General features: G+C 45.9%; 1 protein-coding gene across 1 annotated transcript in view; it reads right to left on the bottom strand.

Moving 5' to 3' along the window:
* The window catches only part of hig (hikaru genki), a 163,275-nt gene that overhangs the window by 250 nt on the left and 141,748 nt on the right, over positions 1-21,277 (bottom strand). Inside the window, exons 7-8 of the mRNA XM_070089799.1 lie at positions 1,958-2,131; positions 1-447 (exon numbers count right to left, since the gene is read on the bottom strand). The exon at positions 1-447 is cut by the window's left edge and continues 250 nt beyond it. Of these exons, the coding sequence (XP_069945900.1) occupies positions 251-447; positions 1,958-2,131 (371 nt within the window). The 3' untranslated portion in view covers positions 1-250. The remainder of the gene's footprint in view (positions 448-1,957; positions 2,132-21,277) is intronic.

Genomic DNA, 21,277 nt, shown 5'->3' with positions numbered 1-21,277 from the left:
TGGCATTCAGCCTATGGCAAGGGAGGATGTGTGGCACTCAGCCTATGGCAAGGGAGGGGGTGTGGCACTCAGCCTATGGCAGGGAGGATGCGGCACTCAGCTTATGGCAGGGAGGGAGGTGTGGCACACAGCCTATGTCATGGTAGGAGGGAATTGCACTCAGCCTATGGCAAGGTAGGGAGTGTGGCACTCAGCCTATGGCAAGCGACGGAGTGTGGCACTCAGTCTATGGCAGGGAGCGGGGTGGCACTCAGCCAATGGCAGGCACACAGCGGGTTAGCGGGGCAGACCAGCGGTGGGTGTGGAGGCAGGTCAGGCGGTCTGGCCCCGCGGGGCGGTACCCGGGGTGGCAGGTCACCAAGAGGGTGGCCCCGATGGGGTAGCGTGGGCGGCGGGGCGACACCCGTCCGTGCTGGGGCTCCCCGGGGTGGGGACACGACTCTACACCTGGGGGAGTGGGGAGAGAGAGAGAGAGAGAGAGAGAGAGAGAGAGAGAGAGAGAGAGAGAGACGGGGGGGAGGGGGAGTGGAAGGGTACGTCAGCATCAAAATAAAAATATTACATTTGCATAATTTCTAGTTATTCAAAATTTCTCGCTCAATAAACATGAAAAAATATATACAATTAAGTTATTTCTTGTTATTCATTTTTATCTCAATAGACACTACAATATTTCAACTATGTTATTATAGCCATGAAAACTTTCACATTTAATAGGTATCTATCTGTATAATATATATATATATATATATATATATATATATATATATATATATATATATATATATATATATATATATATATATATATATATATATATATATATATATATATACACACACACACAAAGTGGTCACTTTATTAGGTACACCTGTATACCTGCTCAATAATGCAAAGATCTAATCAACCAATCACGTGACAGCACCTCAGTGCCTAAAAGCACACAGACATAGTCAAGAGGTTCAGTTGTTGTTCAGCCCAAACATCAGAATGGTGAAGCAATGTGACCTAAGTGACTTTGACTGTGGAATGATTGTTGATGCCAGACAGACGAGGCTATGTTTGAGTATCTCAGAAACTGATGATCTCCTGGGATTTTCACACACAACAGTTTCTGGACTTTACTGAGAATGATGTGAAATACACAAAACATCCTGTGTGTTGTACAAGAATGGTATACAATACCGACAAGATGAAATTAAGACACATGCGCAACATCTGGGTATCTTTATTGTAGACGTTTCGCCATCCAGTGGCTTTATCAATACAAATTCCAGGACATGACTTGAAGACAGTAGAACAATGTACAGAAGATGAGGTGATCAGTCCCTCAACCTAGCAGTAGGTGCGAAGAACACCGTAGTCGTGGAGATTCTGAAGCAGAAGCAAGGCGCCTGACGCTTATATACTAACGTCAGGTGGAATGGGACGGGTAGCAGACGAGGGCATAGTCACTGGTAGGCGGGATTCCCCAGTGGAAGTAGGTCCTACTTCTTACTACTTCCACTGGGGAATCCCGCCTACCAGTGACTATGCCCTCGTCTGCTTCCCGTCCCATTTTCACCTGACGTTAGTATATAAGCGCCAGGCTCCTTGCTTCTGCTTCAGAATCTCCACGACTACGGTGTTCTTCGCACCTACTCCAAGGTTGAGGGACTGATCACCTCATCTTCTGTACATTGTTCTACTGTCTTCAAGTCATGTCCTGGAATTTGTATTGATAAAGCCACTGGATGGCAAAACGTCTACAATAAAGATACCCAGATGTAGCGCATGTGTCTTAATTTCATCCTGTGTGTGGCAGTTCTGTGGCTGAAAACGCCTTGTTAATGAAGAACTCAAGCTATTCTGGAGGCCAAGATGAGATCTGCCCATTACTAGAAGAGTGTACCTAATAAGTGGTCACTGACTGCATATATATCTTTATCTATCTATCTAATGAGCATCAAAGACTCACAGGTGGGTGGCGGGTGAGACCAGGTTCCGTCAGAAGTACAGAAGGAGAGTGGGTGGCCGCGCACCACGTAGCCAGGGGAACAGGTGAAGGTGAGGGCCTCTCCTACCCTCCTGGACGACCCACCCCCTACCACCTGGCCGTGCTCAGGCCACGACACACCCTGGCACACCACCTCTGTCACCACATCACCGAGAATTATAGTCACCATACCATAGCTGCAAACAACTTACAGCTATTGTTGAAAATGGCATAAAATATTGACAAATTGAAGATTAAGACACATGTGCAACAGTTGGGTATCTTTATTGATTAAACGTTTCACCTACACAGTGGGCTTCTTCAGTGAAATACAAAGGGAGCAGTAGTAATGAAATAAAGATGGTGTAATCAGTCAGTCCCTCAGAAGAGTTCAGCTCCATGGAGCTGGTGCACTTGTGTCTCAATCTTCAACTTACAGCTAACCCGCTGACTGGTAACCAAATTTGGCGATGCGTTTTGATCTCTCCTGGACTTAATGATGATCCGGGGCAACGCTTCGGTCCCTCCTGGATATGATAACAGTCCAGGGATATCATCTTTGGATCCTCCTCTCGTGGACTCGATAACGTTCCAGGAGAGATCTCAACGTCGCAAAATTTCATCTCCACTTTCAGTGTTAAAAATGCAAGATAAACACTGCAGTAAATATTATCATATAACAAATTATATGATGGATTATATAATAGATTATCTGAATTATCATGAATTTCATGAGAACTATAATGAAGTACCGTATTTTCCTGCATATAAGGCGCACGACAGACTTATAAACCCGTAATCGTATTCAAGGGCTAATTACCCTGGCCTTGAGCATATAAGGCGCAGGGTGATTTTCCAAGATCTTTTCTGAAGGGAATAAAGCGCGCCTTATATGCCGGAAAATACGGAATTTGAGCTAAGGAACACCACTAACTTAAATCAGCTCCTGTTGTTTAGAGATTGTAAATAGTCTTGTGTTGTCGCGTGAATGAAGGAGATGAATGTAAGAGGAAGAAAAAGGTGGTTAATGAGAGGGGAGTTGTGAATGTAAGAGGGAAGAGGATATTTAATGAGAGGGGGTTAATGTAGAAGAGAGAATAGAGCATAAGAGGAAGTGAATGTAGACGAAGGGAATATACTAGTTATGGAGTGTTGGAGAATGGAGAAAGTGAGAGAGAGAGAGAGAGAGAGAGAGAGAGAGAGAGAGAGAGAGAGAGAGAGAGAGAGAGAGAGAGAGAGAGAAAGAGTAAAAACAAATTGGAAGGAGAGTGATTAAGGAGATGAATGATAAATATGAGAAGATTAAACATACGAGAAAACATTTAACAACAACAAAAAAAGAGAAATAAACAGAGGGAGCCTTTGCAGCAATGAACGACTGTTTGCACATAAAGGTTAAAATTGCACACAGATGACCACAGCTCATATTTTATAGACCTGAAATAGATTAAAAAATAGAATAAACTGAGGAAAAAAAATATCACAAGTAGCGTGAAGATAAAGTTTTTTTTTTAACAGATCTGTTAATAACTTTATTATTTACGATGCAATCCGTCACTCTGGAGAATAAAACTGTTCGTGTGGGAAGCCTTAAGCCCGTAAGGGGTCACACAGTGCCTGAGTAAGTAATCAGATTTGATCCGAGGAAGGGGAGGGGCAACTCCAGTCCCTTGAATCAAGAGCTCTTCAAGTTGGGAATTCTGTGGGACAACACTGTGGGATAACACTGTATAATAACACCAAAGTTATCTTCTGACAACTGATAATCAGCCAGTACACCTTATCATGTGTGATACCCTCGTGATAACCTGCTTATGTGTCTAGTACACCTGGTTATCTTATGCACTTCACTCCTGATAACCAATTTGTGTGTCTAGTACACACATTCCTGTTAACCAACAGACGGCAAGTCTTGCATAACTCTACCTCTGCTGACTAACAGGGATGGCAACCATACTATAAACACTGGTATAAGAAACTAACAGGGATGGCAACCATACTGTAAACGCTGGTGTTGGACACACAACTCTCCTTGTACCTGTACAATTCACACTGTACCGAATCTTCCTCTAGGGATGCACTGGCAATTAGATACCTCGTCTGGGCCACTGCTGGGAGTCATGGTCCGTGCTGGAGGGTCCTTAAACGAGCACTTATTACGTTGCACTTAAACCACTTAAACCACAAGAGTGTTAACTTAGTAGGCTCCTTGGGATTGATACCAAGGAGTGAGTTCAGCATCGTGCTGTATATACTGAGGCTACTTGTAAATACGTAACTTTCTCATTGATCTAGTTACTAAAAAAGTTACGTCCTCGAGTGAAATTGATGAATACATGACGTCCTTTCCCTGGCTGTGTACATTGATGTATGTACGTGTGCATGACGTCCTCTCCTGGGTGTGTACTTTGTTATAAGTATTTCTGGTTCGGTTCTCGTAAAAAAAAATAAGCAAACTGACGCCGTCCAGGGCATTCAAAAGTGCGTTTAATATGGCCTCCAAGGATCTAAATAGCAAAAAGAAGGTCACATAGCCTTTTATGGGTTATCTTAAGTAATTTACACGTATGTAATTTTGTAAGACAAATATAATCATCAAAAAAATGATGTGTACCTAAATGAACTTACTTGTTTGCTTGCTTATTTACTTGCTTACTTACTTACTTGATTACTTATTTACTTGCTTACTGACTGATTACTTACTTGCACACTGACTTATTTACTTGCTTACTGACTGATTACTTGCACACTGACTTATTTACTTGCTTACTGACTGACTTACTTTATTACTGACTGATTACTTACTTGCATACTTACTTATTTACTTGCTTACTGAATCACTTACTTACAGTAGTGTGCATATTAACTGGGACAGTAATAATGAAACAAAACATTTATTTGGAAAATTAATGTTTATTTGGAAAATACGCAGCAGTGATGTGACAGATACTTGATTTAATAAAAATTATGACTACCCTTGCTTCTATAAGCATTGCTACACGCTGCGGCTTAGAATCAACCAATATTGAACACATTTTGGCAAATTTCTCGTCCTAATATCAGTAGGAATTATCTTCTCAGTAGAACAGTCCTGTTTCGCGATCCTGCGTTTTGTTATTGCCCATAGGTTCTCAATTTGGTTGAAGTAAGGAGAATTTCCAGGCTAATTTTGAACGCTTATACCACTGTCTTCGAAGAATGTTAGCATTTTTCTGGAAGTGTGGCATGGTACAAGATCCTGCTGGAAAATGCCTTCTCCATCAGGAAAGTCTCTATCCACAATAAGAAGCATGTTAGTTGCCAGGATTGCCTTGTATTTGTCACTGTTCATCGTTCCCTCAACCATAACAAGCCGTCCAGGGCCTTTAAACAGTAAAACTATCCCCAAACATCTTAGATGGGTGTTTTGGGGCTTGTCGAATGTGTCCATTCCGGGGAGGTTCGCTTTTACTCCGTCTCACTGCTACTGAGCTCGTCCCATTAACTTCAAAATACACCTCTTCTGAAAATATAACTTTTCTCTATTCATCTGTCGTCCGTCCCTGATGAACGAGTGCCCACCGCAACCTTCTTCTCTTCATAACAGCAGTCGATAATTGTTTCTTTACTGGCGTTCTGGCAGTTCTGCTGACTTTATGGAGCCTTCGTCGAATAGTTGAAGAATCAGCGTTTACGCCAGCTGAAGACAAATCTCTTTTTAGATCTTTGCTGGTTTTCTTGGGATCCTTCACACTTTTTTACGATAACCTTGTCATCGTGAGGTGTTGTCTTGCGTTTTCTTCCAAATCCTTCTCGACGCAGCGCTCCACAATCACCAGTGTCGTCAACTCTCTTCAGAATCCGACCAAAAGTTGCCTTTGCTAGGCTCAAATTTTCGGCGATCTGTCTGATACTCAAATCAGCATATTTTCTAAGAGCTACAATACTTGCACGCTTCCTAGGTGTAACATCCATCACGAATTTCACCAGTAATGATGAACTGAATGGAAGAATTTGGCGAAACCACATTCATTCACGGAGCTTGCCTCTTCAAGGGGGGCTCCTTGGCGTGGTGAAGAGGCTCTTGGTCTGAGGAATTAGACCTATCGGTCTTCTTCCTCAGACCGAACCTAATTACCCCCCAATCTCCCCTCCCCTATCCCATCCTCCCCATCCTCCCCTTTTTCCTTTCCTCCTCCTCCTCCCCACTCCTCCCTTTTGCCCTTCCTCTTTTTGTCCTTTGGGATTTCTCCCACAGGCGTGCTAGTTCCTAGGTAGGGGAAAGGACACCGGGGTCCATCCCATTCCGTTGAGGTTTCTTGGCGGTGGCGTAGTTTGCCGTGGAATCTGGATTGCCTAGGGATGTCCCGATCCCTCTCCGGTATCCCGGAGTAGCTTTGGGTGTCTTTTGGGCGACGGGTGTATCTCTGGAAGCCACCTTTCGGATTCCGGGGGTGGTGGCTGAAGGAGGTATGCTTTGTGGCGGATATCCGGCCGCCCTCTCTTTTGTCCACCGAGGTAGCTCGGCAGATGTGAGGTTGCTATCCCAGATTGCTGGTTTACTGGCATGAAGGGTAGGGTATGGCACGGGTTCCATGCTGCATCTGCGCTACTAGCGGTGTCGAGTCCTCTTGGGCGCGGAGGGAGATTTCTGGCCCTTTCATTCCTCCTAGGAACTATCCCTCCCCGGTCCCCCCTTTTTTTTTCTTTTTTTTATTTTTATTTTCTTTTCTTCTTTCTTTTTTTTTCTTAAAAACAAAAAGAAAGAAGTAACCTAACCATGGCAGCCCTAGTCCATGAACCTGGTACCCCCGGGCCCCTTCTTGATACCGCACCCCGTTCTGACCCTGCCTCGTCTTTGGACCACTCTTCAGACATTCCTCATGCCTCTGTACCTATTGCCGGTGCTGTTTCCTCACCCGCTTCAGGTACTGAGGCCTCGACTGACTCCTTCGATTTATCAGACCTTCGCTCTCCTCTGACTATGCTTCCGGCCTCTCCCTCTACGGTGCGGCAATTTTCAAATCGCCGACCCGTTCCACGTCGGACCAACTCTGGTCCCACGCCTAAACGTCAACGACAATTACCTGCTGATGATACTTCTCCACCTTCACCTTCTCGTTCTTCTCAGAAACGATCGACACGTCCTTCACTACCTTTCCACGCTCAGTTTCAGACTGAACAGTGGACTAAATTCTTCACTTTACGACCAACTTCCTCTACTGCCTATCTTTCTGACCATAGTATTGGCAAGGCACTCCTACGCCATGTTGGTAAAGATATTTCTTTTCATGCTCTTAAGAGCGGTACGCGCATCATTACCGTACAGAATGCTACCCAGGCTCGTGAGCTCTCTCGTCTTTCCCATATAGATACTGTTCCTGTCACCCTTGAAAAACATCATTCCCTCAATTCTTGTAGTGGTACCGTTATTCTGCCCCATACCATAGTTCAACAAAATTTCCAGACATGTGGCACCGACATTCTAGAACAGCTGGAACTCCAAGATCTCCCAATCCTCAAGGTAGACACTTACGTTCTTCCTGCCCGTGGGCGGAGACGATACCCTAGCAATGTGGCTCGTTTAACTTTTGACAGCCGAGAACTCCCATCCTCAGTTTATATAGCAGGACATCGGTTACAAGTTCGAAAGGTGATCCCTACACCACAACAGTGTAGAAATTGCTGGCGATTTGGCCATCCAGCGAAATATTGCAGATCTATCGCCGAATGCCCAGTCTGTGGTGCCGATGACCATTCTAATACGTCTTGCAATCGATCTCCCTCTTGCCTTAACTGTCATGAGGCTCACCCTTCGTACTCTCGCCGTTGTCAGGTCTATTTAAACGAGCGGGAAATCCGTTACCTCAAAGAGACAGAAGGTCTCCCTTATGCCATGGCAGTTTCTCATCTCCGCCTCCAAGGGAGACTCCCACGTGTTTCTTATTCCCGTGTTTCAAAACGTCCCCCCACTTCTGGTATCCCATCTTCTACACCCACCTCTGTAGTTACCTCTCCCATAATCACTCCTGTATCTAATCCTTTTGCTGTCCTCGGCTCAGACGTCCCTACTTCAACGCCTCAGTCTAATCTCGCTTCTTCGAGTTCTCTCTTACAAGCCTCGGTATCGACGAGACCTCGTACGACACCTCTTCCCAATCGTCCCTCTACTTCTCAAAAGTCAAAAAAAGGTCCGGTAACACCTCCTACCCATCTTCCACCTCCTCATTTTACCCTCCCTGTCTCTGTCCCTAGTTCTTCCCCTCTCACTGGCTCAGTTACAAGTGCAGAGGTTCACCCTCCTCCTCGTAATGTACCTTCCTCCCCTGTTCCCTCCCAAGTTTCTTCCTCTTCTGCCACCTCCCAGGTTCCTGTCTCTTCTGTCCCCTGCCACGCTTCTCCAGTTCCCTCCACCCTTTCGCCCCCCCCTACCTTGGTACAGTCCAATACAGTTCCAATCTTTACTCATCCTCCCCCTACCATTCCCAATATTGTCTCCCATACGACATCTCTGAATTCCGAAACACTTGAAGCAATCTCTGAATATATTGCAGAGACCAAACCATCAATGGACACTGATCCACCTTCCGCTCTTTCTCTCTCCTCTGCTCCATCTGCGCAACTCCTTTCTTCACAGCGCACCGTTCCTTCGCTGCTTGAACATTTTCCACTGCCTCCGCATGTGGACTTTTCTAACCCTTCTAGTCCGTAGGACCCCTTACCTGCGGATTTCAAGTATCTTTATCATTGCCAATCATGGCCTTTTTACAGTGGAATATACGCGGCCTCAGGGGTAATCGGGGTGAGCTTCAGATGTTACTCTCCCAGTTTGCCCCTGTTGGTGTTTGCTTACAGGAACCAAAATTACACTCTGCTGTTATTTCTCACATCTCAGGCTATAATTTATTGTATTCTTCAGATCCTTTTCCTGATGGGACCTTTAATGAAAGTGCCCTTCTTCTCCGCACTGATATTCCGTACCATCAGCTATTTGTTCATACTTCGCTGCATTACACAGCAGCCCGTATCCACTTACATAGGTGGTATACGCTCTGTTCTTTATATCTCTCTCCTTCTCGGGCATTATCTATTCCGGATTTTGCCTTCCTTGTTTCGTCATTACCGCCACCGATTCTGTTACTTGGTGATTTTAATGCCCACCATTTCCTCTGGGGAGGGTCTCACTGTGATTCCCGAGGAATTCAGTTAGAGGCTTTTCTTGCCACCCACCCCCTCCATGTTTTAAATACAGGTACTCACACCCATTTTGATCCTCGGACTCATACTCTCTCTTGCATCGATCTCTCAGTTTGCTCTTCCTCCGCCGCATTAGACTTTACTTGGTCTGTTCTCCCGGACTTACATGACAGTGATCATTTTCCAATCATTCTTACTTCCCCTTCATATTCGCCACCTCTTCGCACCCCACGCTGGCAATTTAATCGGGCAAATTGGAACCTTTACTCACACCTGACTGTTTTTAAAGAGGTTCCTTCTTCGTCCTCCATCGATGAGCTTTTACACCTCTTCTCGTCCTCCATTTTCACCGCAGCTTCTCATTCTATACCCCAAACTTCGGGCAGGCATTCTCAGAAATGCGTGCCTTGGTGGTCTCCTGCTTGTGCTCGTGCAGTACGTTTGAAACGCGCTGCATGGGGCAGGTACCGGTACAATAGAACCACAGAGCGACTCCTTGATTTTAAACAGAAGCGTGCGATCGCTCGCCGTGTCATCCGTGACGCTAAACGCACTTGCTGGCGAGATTATGTCTCCACCATCACCTCTGCTTCCTCTATGAGTGCAGTCTGGAAAAAAGTACGAAAACTGAGTGGTAAATATTCTCCTGACCCGGCTCCTGTTCTGCGGGTTGCCGGTGTTGATATAGCAAACCCACTAGATGTTGCCAATGAAATTGGCAATCATCTGGTCCGTATTTCTCAGGGACTCCATCTATGCCCCTCATTTCTTTCCTCAAAGTCTGCCAGAGAGTTAGCACCCTTGGACTTTTCTTCTCTCAGAGAAGAACAGTATAATGTGCCTTTTACACTTCAAGAACTGGAGGCAACACTCTCAGCTTGTCGATCATCGGCAGCTGGGCCCGACGACATTCATATTCGTATGCTACAACATTTACATCAGTCAGCCCTTGCAGTCCTATTACGCCTTTACAATCTTATTTGGTCACAAGGAGTTCTTCCACAGCTGTGGAAATCCGCCATTGTTCTCCCTTTCCGCAAACCAGGCACTACGGGACATGAACCCTCCCACTATCGTCCCATTGCTCTTACCAGTGCAGTTTGCAAAGTAATGGAACGTCTAGTAAATAGACGTTTAGTGTGGTATTTAGAGACACACAACAGTCTCTCCACTCGTCAATATGGCTTTCGTAAGGGACGTTCTACCATAGACCCCTTACTGCGCTTGGATACGTATGTTCGTAATGCCTTTGCGAATAACCACTCAGTTATTGCCATATTTTTTGACCTTGAGAAGGCATATGACACAACTTGGAGGTATAATATTTTAGCCCAAGCCCACTCCTTAGGCCTTCGAGGCAATCTACCATCCTTCCTTAAGAACTTTTTAACTGACAGGCATTTCCGTGTTCGGGTTAATAATGTGCTCTCCCCGGACTTTATCCAAGCTGAAGGTGTCCCCCAGGGATGTGTTCTGAGCACAACACTTTTTCTCCTTGCTATTAATGATTTGGCCTCTAGTCTTCCATCAAATATTTGGTCATCACTCTATGTTGATGACTTCGCTATTGCCTGTGCAGGCGCTGACTGTCACCTCCTTACAGTTTCTCTCCAGCATGCAGTCGACCGTGTTTCCAATTGGGCCACCACACATGGGTTTAAATTTTCCAGCACTAAAACCCACCAAATCACTTTCACTAGACGCTCTGTCATCTCCGATCATCCTTTGTACCTCTATGGCTCACGTATCCCTGAACGTGATACAGTCAAGTTTCTGGGCCTCCTCTTTGATCGTAGGTTATCCTGGAAACCTCACATTACCTCTCTGAAGGCAACTTGTCACAGCCGGCTGAACCTTCTTAAAACCCTTGCTCATCTTTCGTGGGGAGCTGATCGTCGAACCCTCCTTCACCTACATTCCACCCTTATTTTATCGAAACTTGATTATGGTGACCAGATCTATTCAGCGGCATCTCCTGCTACTCTCTCTAGCCTTAACCCCATTCATCACCAAGGATTACGTTTATGCCTTGGTGCTTTTCGCTCTTCCCCTGTCGAAAGCCTCTATGCAGAAGCGAACGTTCCATCCTTATCCGATCGCCGTGATGCCCATTGCCTGCGCTACTATGTACGCTCTCATGATCTCCGCAATCCTTCCATTTATAGAATGGTCACTGATATTAGTAGACATTCTTTATTTGTTCGCCGCCCCTGCTTACTCCGTCCCTTCTCTCTTCGCCTTCATTCGCTCTTGTCTTCTCTTCAACTACCACCTTTCTATGTACATGTAGCATCTCACTTTTCCCTACCCCCCTGGGAAGTTCCAGCTGTTCGAGTCTGTTCTTTCTCCCTCCCTTGCTCGAAAGCCCAACTGTCTACGGTCGCTTCCCGCTCTCTTTTTCTTGACCACTTTCACTCTCATTCTCATGCCATTGCTGTGTACACAGATGGCTCTAAGTCTTCTGACGGCGTAGGATTCGCAGCAGTGTTTCCGGACAGCGTCGTACAAGGGCATTTACTATCTTCAGCTAGTATTTTTACTGCTGAATTATATGCCATCCTTACAGCACTTATCCGTATTGCATCTATGCCTGTGTCATCATTTGTGGTTGTCTCAGACTCCCTTAGTGCTTTACAGGCTATACAAAAATTTGATACACCTCACCCCTTAGTCCTCCGTATCCAACTTTGGCTACGCCGCATCTTTACTAAGCATAAAGATATTGTTTTTTGTTGGGTCCCTGGTCATGTTGACGTACAGGGCAATGAACAGGCAGACACTGCTGCGCGGTCAGCAGTACATGACCTACCAGTTTCTTATAGAGGTATTCCATGTACGGACTATTTTGCTGTAATATCTTCCCACCTTCACACCCGTTGGCAACAACGTTGGTCTACTATGCTCGGCAACAAACTTCAGTCTATTAAACCGAGTATAGGTTACTGGCCGTCTTCTTATCACCAGTGTCGAGGTTGGGAGACTACTCTCTCCCGTCTTCGCATTGGCCATACTCGTCTTACTCATGGATATCTCATGGAGAGGCGTCTTGCTCCTCTCTGTGAGAATTGCCAAGCTCCATTATCAGTCAGCCACATTCTGTTGGACTGCCCACTTTATCAACGAGCACGCAGAATTTACCTCTGTCGTCGTCTTCGCCCCGCTGCTCTCTCTTTACCTTCCCTTCTCGCTGATGGACCCACCTTTCATCCGGACTCTCTCATTGACTTTTTGACAACGACTGACTTACTTCACAAATTCTGATACTTTCAGCCCTTTCTACTTGAATCTCTTGCTACCCTCTACCCCCGTACTATCCCCTGCCCCGCTGTTTTCTGTAACCTGCTGATCATCCCCCCTCCCTTCTGCCATCCAATTCCCTTGCTTCCTTCCCTACCCTGCAGCGCTGTATAGCCCTTGTGGCTTAGCGCTTCTTTTTGATTATAATAATAATCACGGAGCTTGCTTGCAGGAATAACCTTACAGAACAACAGCTGTTGTAGCACTGACGAGAGTGGCAGGGTAACACCACAGCTGGATGGTTGCCAGAAGTCGGTAACAAACTCTTCTGAAAAGAACCAAATTACGACCTACTAAATCAACTCGGTCCGGAGTCTAATATTAAAGTGTATGTTAATGAGGGCCAGTCAATGAGGGGTGGCACTGTGTTGGGTTGGCACTGAGCTAAGCTGGCATTGTGTTGCGCTGGCACTGTGTTGGGATGGTATTGTTGGGATGGTACTGTGCTGGGCTGGCACTGTGTTGGACTGGCACTGTGTTGGGCTGGCACTGTGTTGGGCTGGCACTGTGTTGGGATGGCACAGCGTTTTGATGGTATTGTGCTGGCTGGTACTGTGTTGAGCTGGCACTGTGTTGGGCTGGTACTGTGCTGGGGTGGCACTGTGTTGGATTGGCACTGTGTTGGGCTGGCACTGTGTTGGGTTGGCTCTGTGTTGGGCTGGTACTGTGTTGGGCTGGCACTGTGTTGGGCTGGAACTGTGTTGGGATGGCACAGTGTTTTGATGGTATTATGCTGGCTGGTACTGTGTTGGGTTGGCACTGTGTTGAGCTGGTACTGTGCTGGGCTGGCACTGTGTTGGGATGGCACTGTGTTGAGCTGGCACTGTGTTGGGCTGGCACTGTGTTGGGCTGGTACTGTGTTGGGCTGGCACTGTGTTGGGCTGGTACTGTGTTGGGATGGCACTGGGTTCGGATGGTACTGTGTTGGGATAGCACTGTGTTGGGATGGTATTGTGTTGGGATGGTACTGTGTTGAGATGGTACTGTGTTGGGCTGGTACTTGTCTTGGGATGGTACTGTGTTGGGATGGTACTGTGCTGGGATGGTACTGTGTTGGGATGGCACTGTGTTGGGATGGTACTGTGCTGGGATGGTACTGTGTTGGGATAGCACTGCGTTGAGATGGTACTGTGTTGGGCTAGCACTGTGTTGGGATGGTACTGTGTTGGGCTGGTACTGTGTTGGGCTGGTACTGTGTTGGGATAGCACTGTGTTGGGATGGTACTGTGATGGGATTGTAGTGTGCTGGACTGGCACTGTTTTGGGATGGTACTGTGTTGGACTGGCACTGTGTTGGGATAGCACTGTGTTGGGATGGTACTGTGTTGGGTTGTTATGGTAGTTCCACTGGTACTGTGTTGGGTTGTTATGGTACTGTGTTGGGATGTAACTGTATTGGGATGGTACTGTGATGGGATAGCACTGTGGTGGGATAGTACTGTGTTGGGACGGTACTGTGTTGGGATGGTACTGTGTTGGGATGGTATTGTGTTGGAATGGTACTGTGTTGTGCTGGCACTCTGTTGGGATGGTACTGTGTTGGGATGGTACTGTGTTGGGATGGTACTGTGATGGGATAGCACTGTGTTGGATTGTACTGTGTTGGGATGGTACTGTGTTGTTATGGTACTGTGTTGGGATGGTACTGTGATGGGACTGTACTGTGTTGGGATGGTACTGTGTTGGGATGGAACTGTGCAGAGATGGTAATGTGTTGGGATGGTTCTGTTTTGGGATGGCACCTGCCCACAGTCTCTCTGCCTAACAAGAGAGGACAATGACTCTCGTCTCCATCACTTCCCCCAGAGGGAAGAAGAAGTGACAAGATCTTCCCCTCCTCCGGGTTCCTTGAGCCCTCTCCTAGCAGGCGGAGAGGGGAGGGGGCTCACATAACAATGAGGGGTTCCCCCACACCTGAGCTGGTGTGAGGGAACCCTTCTTAAGAAGGGTTCACCTTCTTCAACACTCGTGACAAGGTTCATCTCCATCGTCCTCCTTCTTTGTTTCGTAAGAGTCAAATTTTAAGGAAGCTAACTTCTTTACATCATAAAATTTATTTGTGTATTTTTATTTATATATATCTCATTGTTTAATAAATAAATCTAAATATATGTATTTTCCCACCGAGGAACCATCACTCATACACAATCATTGTCTTCGCAGAGGCGCACAGATACGACAGTTTAGACGTCCCTCCAAACTGCCGATATCCAAAACCCCTCCTTTAAAGTGCAGGCATTGTACTTCCCATTTCCAGGCCTCAAGTCCAGCTAACCGGTTTCCCTGAATCCCTCCACAAAATATTACCCTGCTCACACTCTAAGTGTTCCTCAGGTTCAAAAAGCCATTCGTCTCCATTCACTCCTATCTAACACGTTCACGCATGCTTGCTGGAAGTTCAAACCCCTCGCCTACAAAACCTCCTTTACCACCTCCCTTCAACCTTTTCGGGGTCTACCCCTACCCCGCCTTCCTTCCCCTACAGATTTATACGTTCTCCATGTCATTCTACTTTGTTCCATTCTCTCTAAATGACCAAACCACCTCAACAACCCCTCTCAGCCCTCTGACTAATACTTTTAGTAACTCCACACCTCCTCCTAATTTCCACGCTACGAATTCCCTGCATAATATTTACACCACACATTGCCCTTAGACAGGACATCTCCACTGTCTCCAGCCGCCTCTTCGCTGCAGCATTTACAACCCAAGCTTCGCACCCATATATGAGTGTTGGTACCACTATACTCTTATACATTCCCCTCTTCACCTCCATGGATCAAGTTTTTTAGTCTCCACAGACACCCCAACGCACCATTCACCTTTTCTCCTTCGATTCTAAGGTTAACCTCATCCTACATAAACCCATCCGCTGACACGTCAACTCCCAAATATCTGAAAATATTCACTTCTTCCGTACTCCTTCCCTCCAATGTGACATCCAATTTTTCTTTATTTAAATCATTTAATACCCTCATCACTAACCTATGCAATTTTTCTTTAGAATCTCCCATAAGCACTGTATCATCAGCAAAAAGTGTGTCAACTCCCATTTTGTATTTGATTCCCCATAATTTAATCCCACCGCTCTCCCGAACACCCTAGCATTTACTTCTTTTACAACCCCATCTATAAATATATTAAACAACCATGGTGACATTACACATCCCTGTCTAAGACCTACTTTTACCGGGAAGTAGTCTCCCTCTCTTCTACACACCCTAACCTGAGCCTCACTATCCTCAAAAAAAGTCTTTACAGCATTTAATAACTTACCACCTATTCCATATACTTGCAACATCTGCCACATTGCTCCTCTATCCACTCTATCATATGCCTTTTCTAAATCCATAAATGCAATGAAAACTTCCCTACCTTTATCTAAATATTGTTCACATATATGCTTCAATATAAACACTTGATCTACACATCCCCTACCCACTCTGAAACCTCCTTGTTCATCCACAATCCTACATTCTGTCTTAACTCTAAATATTTCAACCTATTCCCCTATAATTTTTACAATCTCTTTTGTTCCCTTTCACCTTATATAAAGGAATTATACACCCTCTCTGACAATCTCTCTTTCATACATTCATTAAACAAAAATACCAACCACTCCAACACTATATCCCCTTCCCTGATTTTAATAGTTCTGTCATGATCCAGTCAGTTCCAGCTGCTTTACCCCCTTTCATTCTACATAATGTCTCACGCACCTCCCCCAGACTCACATCCTGCTCTTCTTCACTCCTAAAAGATGGTATACCTCCCTGGACAGTGCATGAAATTACCGCATCCCTTTCTTCATCGACATTTAAAAGTTCCTTAAAATGTTCCCACATCTACCCAATATCTCCATGTCCCCATCTACTCACTCTGACTGACAAATCCTGACCTTCCTAGGCTTCCTTAACTTGTTTATCTCACTCGAAATTTTTTTCTTATTCTCAGAAAAATTTCTTGACAGTGCCTCTCCCACTCTATCATCTGCTCTCCTTTTGCACTCTCTCACCACTCTCTTCACCTTTCTTTTACTATCCATATACTCTTTTCTTTTTATAACACTTCAGCTTCGTAAAAGCCTCATATATATATATATACATACATATTTATCTATATATATATAAATATATATATATATATATATATATATATATATATATATATATATATATATATATATATATATATATATATATATATATATATATATATATATATATATAAGACACAAAGGCAACAGTTAGGCAACTTTATTCCGAAACGTTTCGCCTACACAGTAGGCTTCTTCAGTGGAATACAGAAAATAGGCAGGAACAGTAGAGATGTGAAGACGATGTAATCAGTCCATCACCCTTGAAGTCGTAGAATTTGAGGTTGTCAGTCCCTCAGCCTGGAGAGTTCAGTTCCATAGTCCTGACTATGGAACTGAACTCTCCAGGCTGAGGGACTGACAACCTCAAATTCTACGACTTCAAGGGTGATGGACTGATTACATCGTCTTCACATCTCTACTGTTCCTGCCTATTTTCTGTATTCGACTGAAGAAGCCTACTGTGTAGGCGAAACGTTTCGGAATAAAGTTGCCTAACTGTTGCCTTTGTGTCTTACCTACAAACCTGTCGGTATTTTATACCATTTTGATGTTCATATATATATATATATATATATATATATATATATATATATATATATATATATATATATATATATATATATATATATCAACAGAAAAAGAGTGATAGAGCAATTAGAATTAGAGAATGAGGGGAGAGGACACGAAGCGGGAATGAAGAGAGAGACAAACAGAACACAAAAGAAGACAACACTTGTCATGATTGATGTCATACTTGAGAGAGAACACTGGTGAAGCACCAGCTGTGTGTACACCAGCTGTGTGTACACCAGCTGTGTGTACACCAGCTGTGTGTACACCAGCTGTGTGTACACCAGCTGTGTGTACACAGCTGTATATAGACCAGGTGTGTGTATACCAGGTGTGATGGAGTACTTGGACATTTCAGTACTGTCAGTCTGAGCTGGAAGACTTCAGTAGTGTCAGCCTGAGCTGGAAGACTTCAGTAGTGTCAGCCTGAGCTGGAAGACTTCAGTAGTGTCAGTCTGAGCTGGAAGACTTCAGTAGTGTCAGTCTGAGCTGGGAGACTTCAGTAGTGTCAGCCTGAGCTGGAAGACTTCAGTAGTGTCAGTCTGAGCTGGAAGACTTCAGTAGTGTCAGTCTGAGCTGGAAGACTTCAGTAGTGTCAGCCTGAGCTGGGAGACTTCAGTAGTGTCAGTCTGAGCTGGAAGACTTCAGTAGTGTCAGTCTGAGCTGGGAGACTTCAGTAGTGTCAGCCTGAGCTGGAAGACTTCAGTAGTGTCAGTCTGAGCTGGAAGACTTCAGTAGTGTCAGTCTGAGCTGGAAGACTTCAGTAGTGTCAGCCTGAGCTGGAAGACTTCAGTAGTGTCAGTCTGAGCTGGAAGACTTCAGTAGTGTCAGTCTGAGCTGGAAGACTTCAGTAGTGTCAGTCTGAGCTGGAAGACTTCAGTAGTGTCAGTCTGAGCTGGAAGACTTCAGTAGTGTCAGTCTGAGCTGGAAGACTTCAGTAGTGTCAGTCTGAGCTGGAAGACTTCAGTAGTGTCAGTCTGAGCTGGAAGACTTCAGTAGTGTCAGTCTGAGCTGGAAGACTTCAGTAGTGTCAGTCTGAGCTGAGCTTCAGTAGTGACAGTCTGACTTCAGTAGTGTCAGTCTGAGCTGGAAGACTTCAGTAGTGTCAGTCTGAGCTGGAGGACTTCAGTAGTGTCAGTCTGAGCTGGAGGACTTCAGTAGTGACAGTCTGAGCTGGAGGACTTCAGTAGTGTTAGTCTGAGCTGGAAGACTTCAGTAGTGTCAGTCTGAGCTGGAGGACTTCAGTAGTGTCAGTCTGAGCTGGAGACTTCAGTAGTGTCAGTCTGAGCTGGGAGACTTCAGTAGTGTCAGTCTGAGCTGGGAGACTTCAGTAGTATCAGACTGAGCTGGAGACTTCAGTAGTGTCAGTCTGAGCTGGAAGACTTCAGTAGTGTCAGTCTGAGCTGGAGACTTCAGTAGTGTCAGTCTGAGCTGGAAGACTTCAGTAGTGTCAGTCTGAGCTGGAGACTTCAGTAGTGTCAGTCTGAGCTGGAAGACTTCAGTAGTGTCAGTCTGAGCTGGAGGACTTGAGTCGGGTCAGTCTGAGCTGGATAGGACTTCAGTAGTGTCAGTCTGAGCTGGAGGACTTCAGTAGTGTCAGTCTGAGCTGGAGGACTTCAGTAGTGTCAGTCTGAGCTGGAGGACTTCAGTAGTGTCAGTCTGAGCTGGAGACTTCAGTAGTGTCAGTCTGAGCTGGGAGACTTCAGTAGTGTCAGTCTGAGCTGGGAGACTTCAGTAGTATCAGACTGAGCTGGAGACTTCAGTAGTGTCAGTCTAAGCTGGAGACTTCAGTAGTGTCAGTCTGAGCTGGAGGACTTCAGTAGTGTCAGTCTGAGCTGGAGGACTTCAGTAGTGTCAGTCTGAGCTGGAGACTTCAGTAGTGTCAGTCTGAGCTGGAGAGTTCAGTAGTGTCAGTCTGAGCTGGAGGACTTCATTAGTGTCAGTCTGAGCTGGAGACTTCAGTAGTGTCAGTCTGAGCTGGGAGATTTCAGTAGTGTCAGTCTGAGCTGGAGGACTTCAGTAGTGTCAGTCTGAGCTGGAGACTTCAGTAGTGTCAGTCTGAGCTGGGAGACTTCAGTAGTGTCAGTCTGAGCTGGGAGACTTCAGTAGTGTCAGTCTGAGCTGGGAGACTTCAGTAGTGTTAGTCTGAGCTGGGAGACTTCAGTAGTGTCAGTCTGAGCTGGGAGACTTCAGTAGTGTCAGTCTGAGCTGGGAGACTTCAGTAGTGTCAGTCTGAGCTGGGAGACTTCAGTAGTGTCAGTCTGAGCTGGGAGACTTCAGTAGTGTTAGTCTGAGCTGGGAAACTTCAGCAGTGTCAGACCGAGCTGGAAGACTTCAGTAGTGTTAGTCTGAGGTGGGAGACTTCAGTAATTTCAGTCTGAGCTGGGAGACTTCAGTAGTTTCAATCTGAGCTGGAGACTTCAGTAGTGTCAGTCTGAGCTGGAGGACTTCAGTAGTGACAGTCTGAGCTGGAGGACTTCAGTAGTGTTAGTCTGAGCTGGAAGACTTCAGTAGTGTCAGTCTGAGCTGGAGGACTTCAGTAGTGTCAGTCTGAGCTGGAGACTTCAGTAGTGTCAGTCTGAGCTGGAGGACTTCAGTAGTGTCAGTCTGAGCTGGAAGACTTCAGTAGTGTCAGTCTGAGCTGGGAGACTTCAGTAGTGTCAGTCTGAGCTGGAGACTTCAGTAGTGTCAGTCTGAGCTGGAGGACTTCAGTAGTGTCAGTCTGAGCTGGGAGACATCAGTAGTGTCAGTCTGAGCTGGAGACGTCAGTAGTGTCAGTCTGAGCTGGGAGACTTCAGTAGTGTCAGTCTGAGCTGGAGACTTCAGTAGTGTCAGTCTGAGCTGGAAGACTTCAGTAGTGTCAGTCTGAGCTGGAGGACTTCAGTAGTGTCAGTCTGAGCTGGAGGACTTCAGTAGTGTCAGTCTGAGCTGGAGGACTTCAGTAGTGTCAGTCTGAGCTATAGGACTTCAGTAGTGTCAGTCTGAGCTGGAGGACTTCAGTAGTGTCAGTCTGAGCTGGAGGACTTCAGTAGTGTCAGTCTGAGCTGGAGGACTTCAGTAGTGTCAGTCTGAGCTGGGAGACTTCAGTAGTGTCAGTCTGAGCTGGGAGACTTCAGTAGTGTCAGTCTGAGCTGGGAGACTTCAGTAGTGTCAGACTGAGCTGGAGACTTCAGTAGTGTCAGTCTAAGCTGGAGACTTCAGTAGTGTCAGTCTGAGCTGGAGGACTTCAGTAGTGTCAGTCTGAGCTGGAGGACTTCAGTAGTGTCAGTCTGAGCTGGAGACTTCAGTAGTGTCAGTCTGAGCTGGAGAGTTCAGTAGTGTCAGTCTGAGCTGGAGGACTTCATTAGTGTCAGTCTGAGCTGGAGACTTCAGTAGTGTCAGTCTGAGCTGGGAGATTTCAGTAGTATCAGTCTGAGCTGGAGGACTTCAGTAGTGTCAGTCTGAGCTGGAGACTTCAGTAGTGTCAGTCTGAGCTGGGAGACTTCAGTAGTGTCAGTCTGAGCTGGGAGACTTCAGTAGTGTCAGTCTGAGCTGGGAGACTTCAGTAGTGTTAGTCTGAGCTGGGAGACTTCAGTAGTGTCAGTCTGAGCTGGGAGACTTCAGTAGTGTCAGTCTGAGCTGGGAGACTTCAGTAGTGTCAGTCTGAGCTGGGAGACTTCAGTAGTGTCAGTCTGAGCTGGGAGACTTCAGTAGTGTTAGTCTGAGCTGGGAAACTTCAGCAGTGTCAGACCGAGCTGGAAGACTTCAGTAGTGTTAGTCTGAGGTGGGAGACTTCAGTAATTTCAGTCTGAGCTGGGAGACTTCAGTAGTTTCAATCTGAGCTGGAGACTTCAGTAGTGTCAGTCTGAGCTGGAGACTTCAGTAGTGTCAGTCTGAGCTGGAGACTTCAGTAGTGTCAGTCTGAACTGGAGACTTCAGTAGTGTCAGTCTGAGCTGGGAGACTTCAGTAGTGTCAGTATGAGCTGGGAGACTTCAGTAGTGTCAGTCTGAGCTGGGAGACTTCAGTAGTGTCAGTCTGAGCTGGGAGACTTCAGTAGTGTCAGTCTGAGCTGGGAGACTTCAGTAGTGTCAGTATGAGCTGGGAGACTTCAGTAGTGTCAGTCTGAGCTAGGAGACCAGTAGTGTCAGTCTGAGCTGGGAGACTTCAGTAGTGTCAGTCT

Source organism: Cherax quadricarinatus, chromosome 29 (genome assembly GCF_038502225.1).
Source record: "Cherax quadricarinatus isolate ZL_2023a chromosome 29, ASM3850222v1, whole genome shotgun sequence".
NCBI classification, from domain to species: domain Eukaryota; kingdom Metazoa; phylum Arthropoda; class Malacostraca; order Decapoda; family Parastacidae; genus Cherax; species Cherax quadricarinatus.
This window is presented reverse-complemented; position numbering and strand designations above follow the sequence as displayed.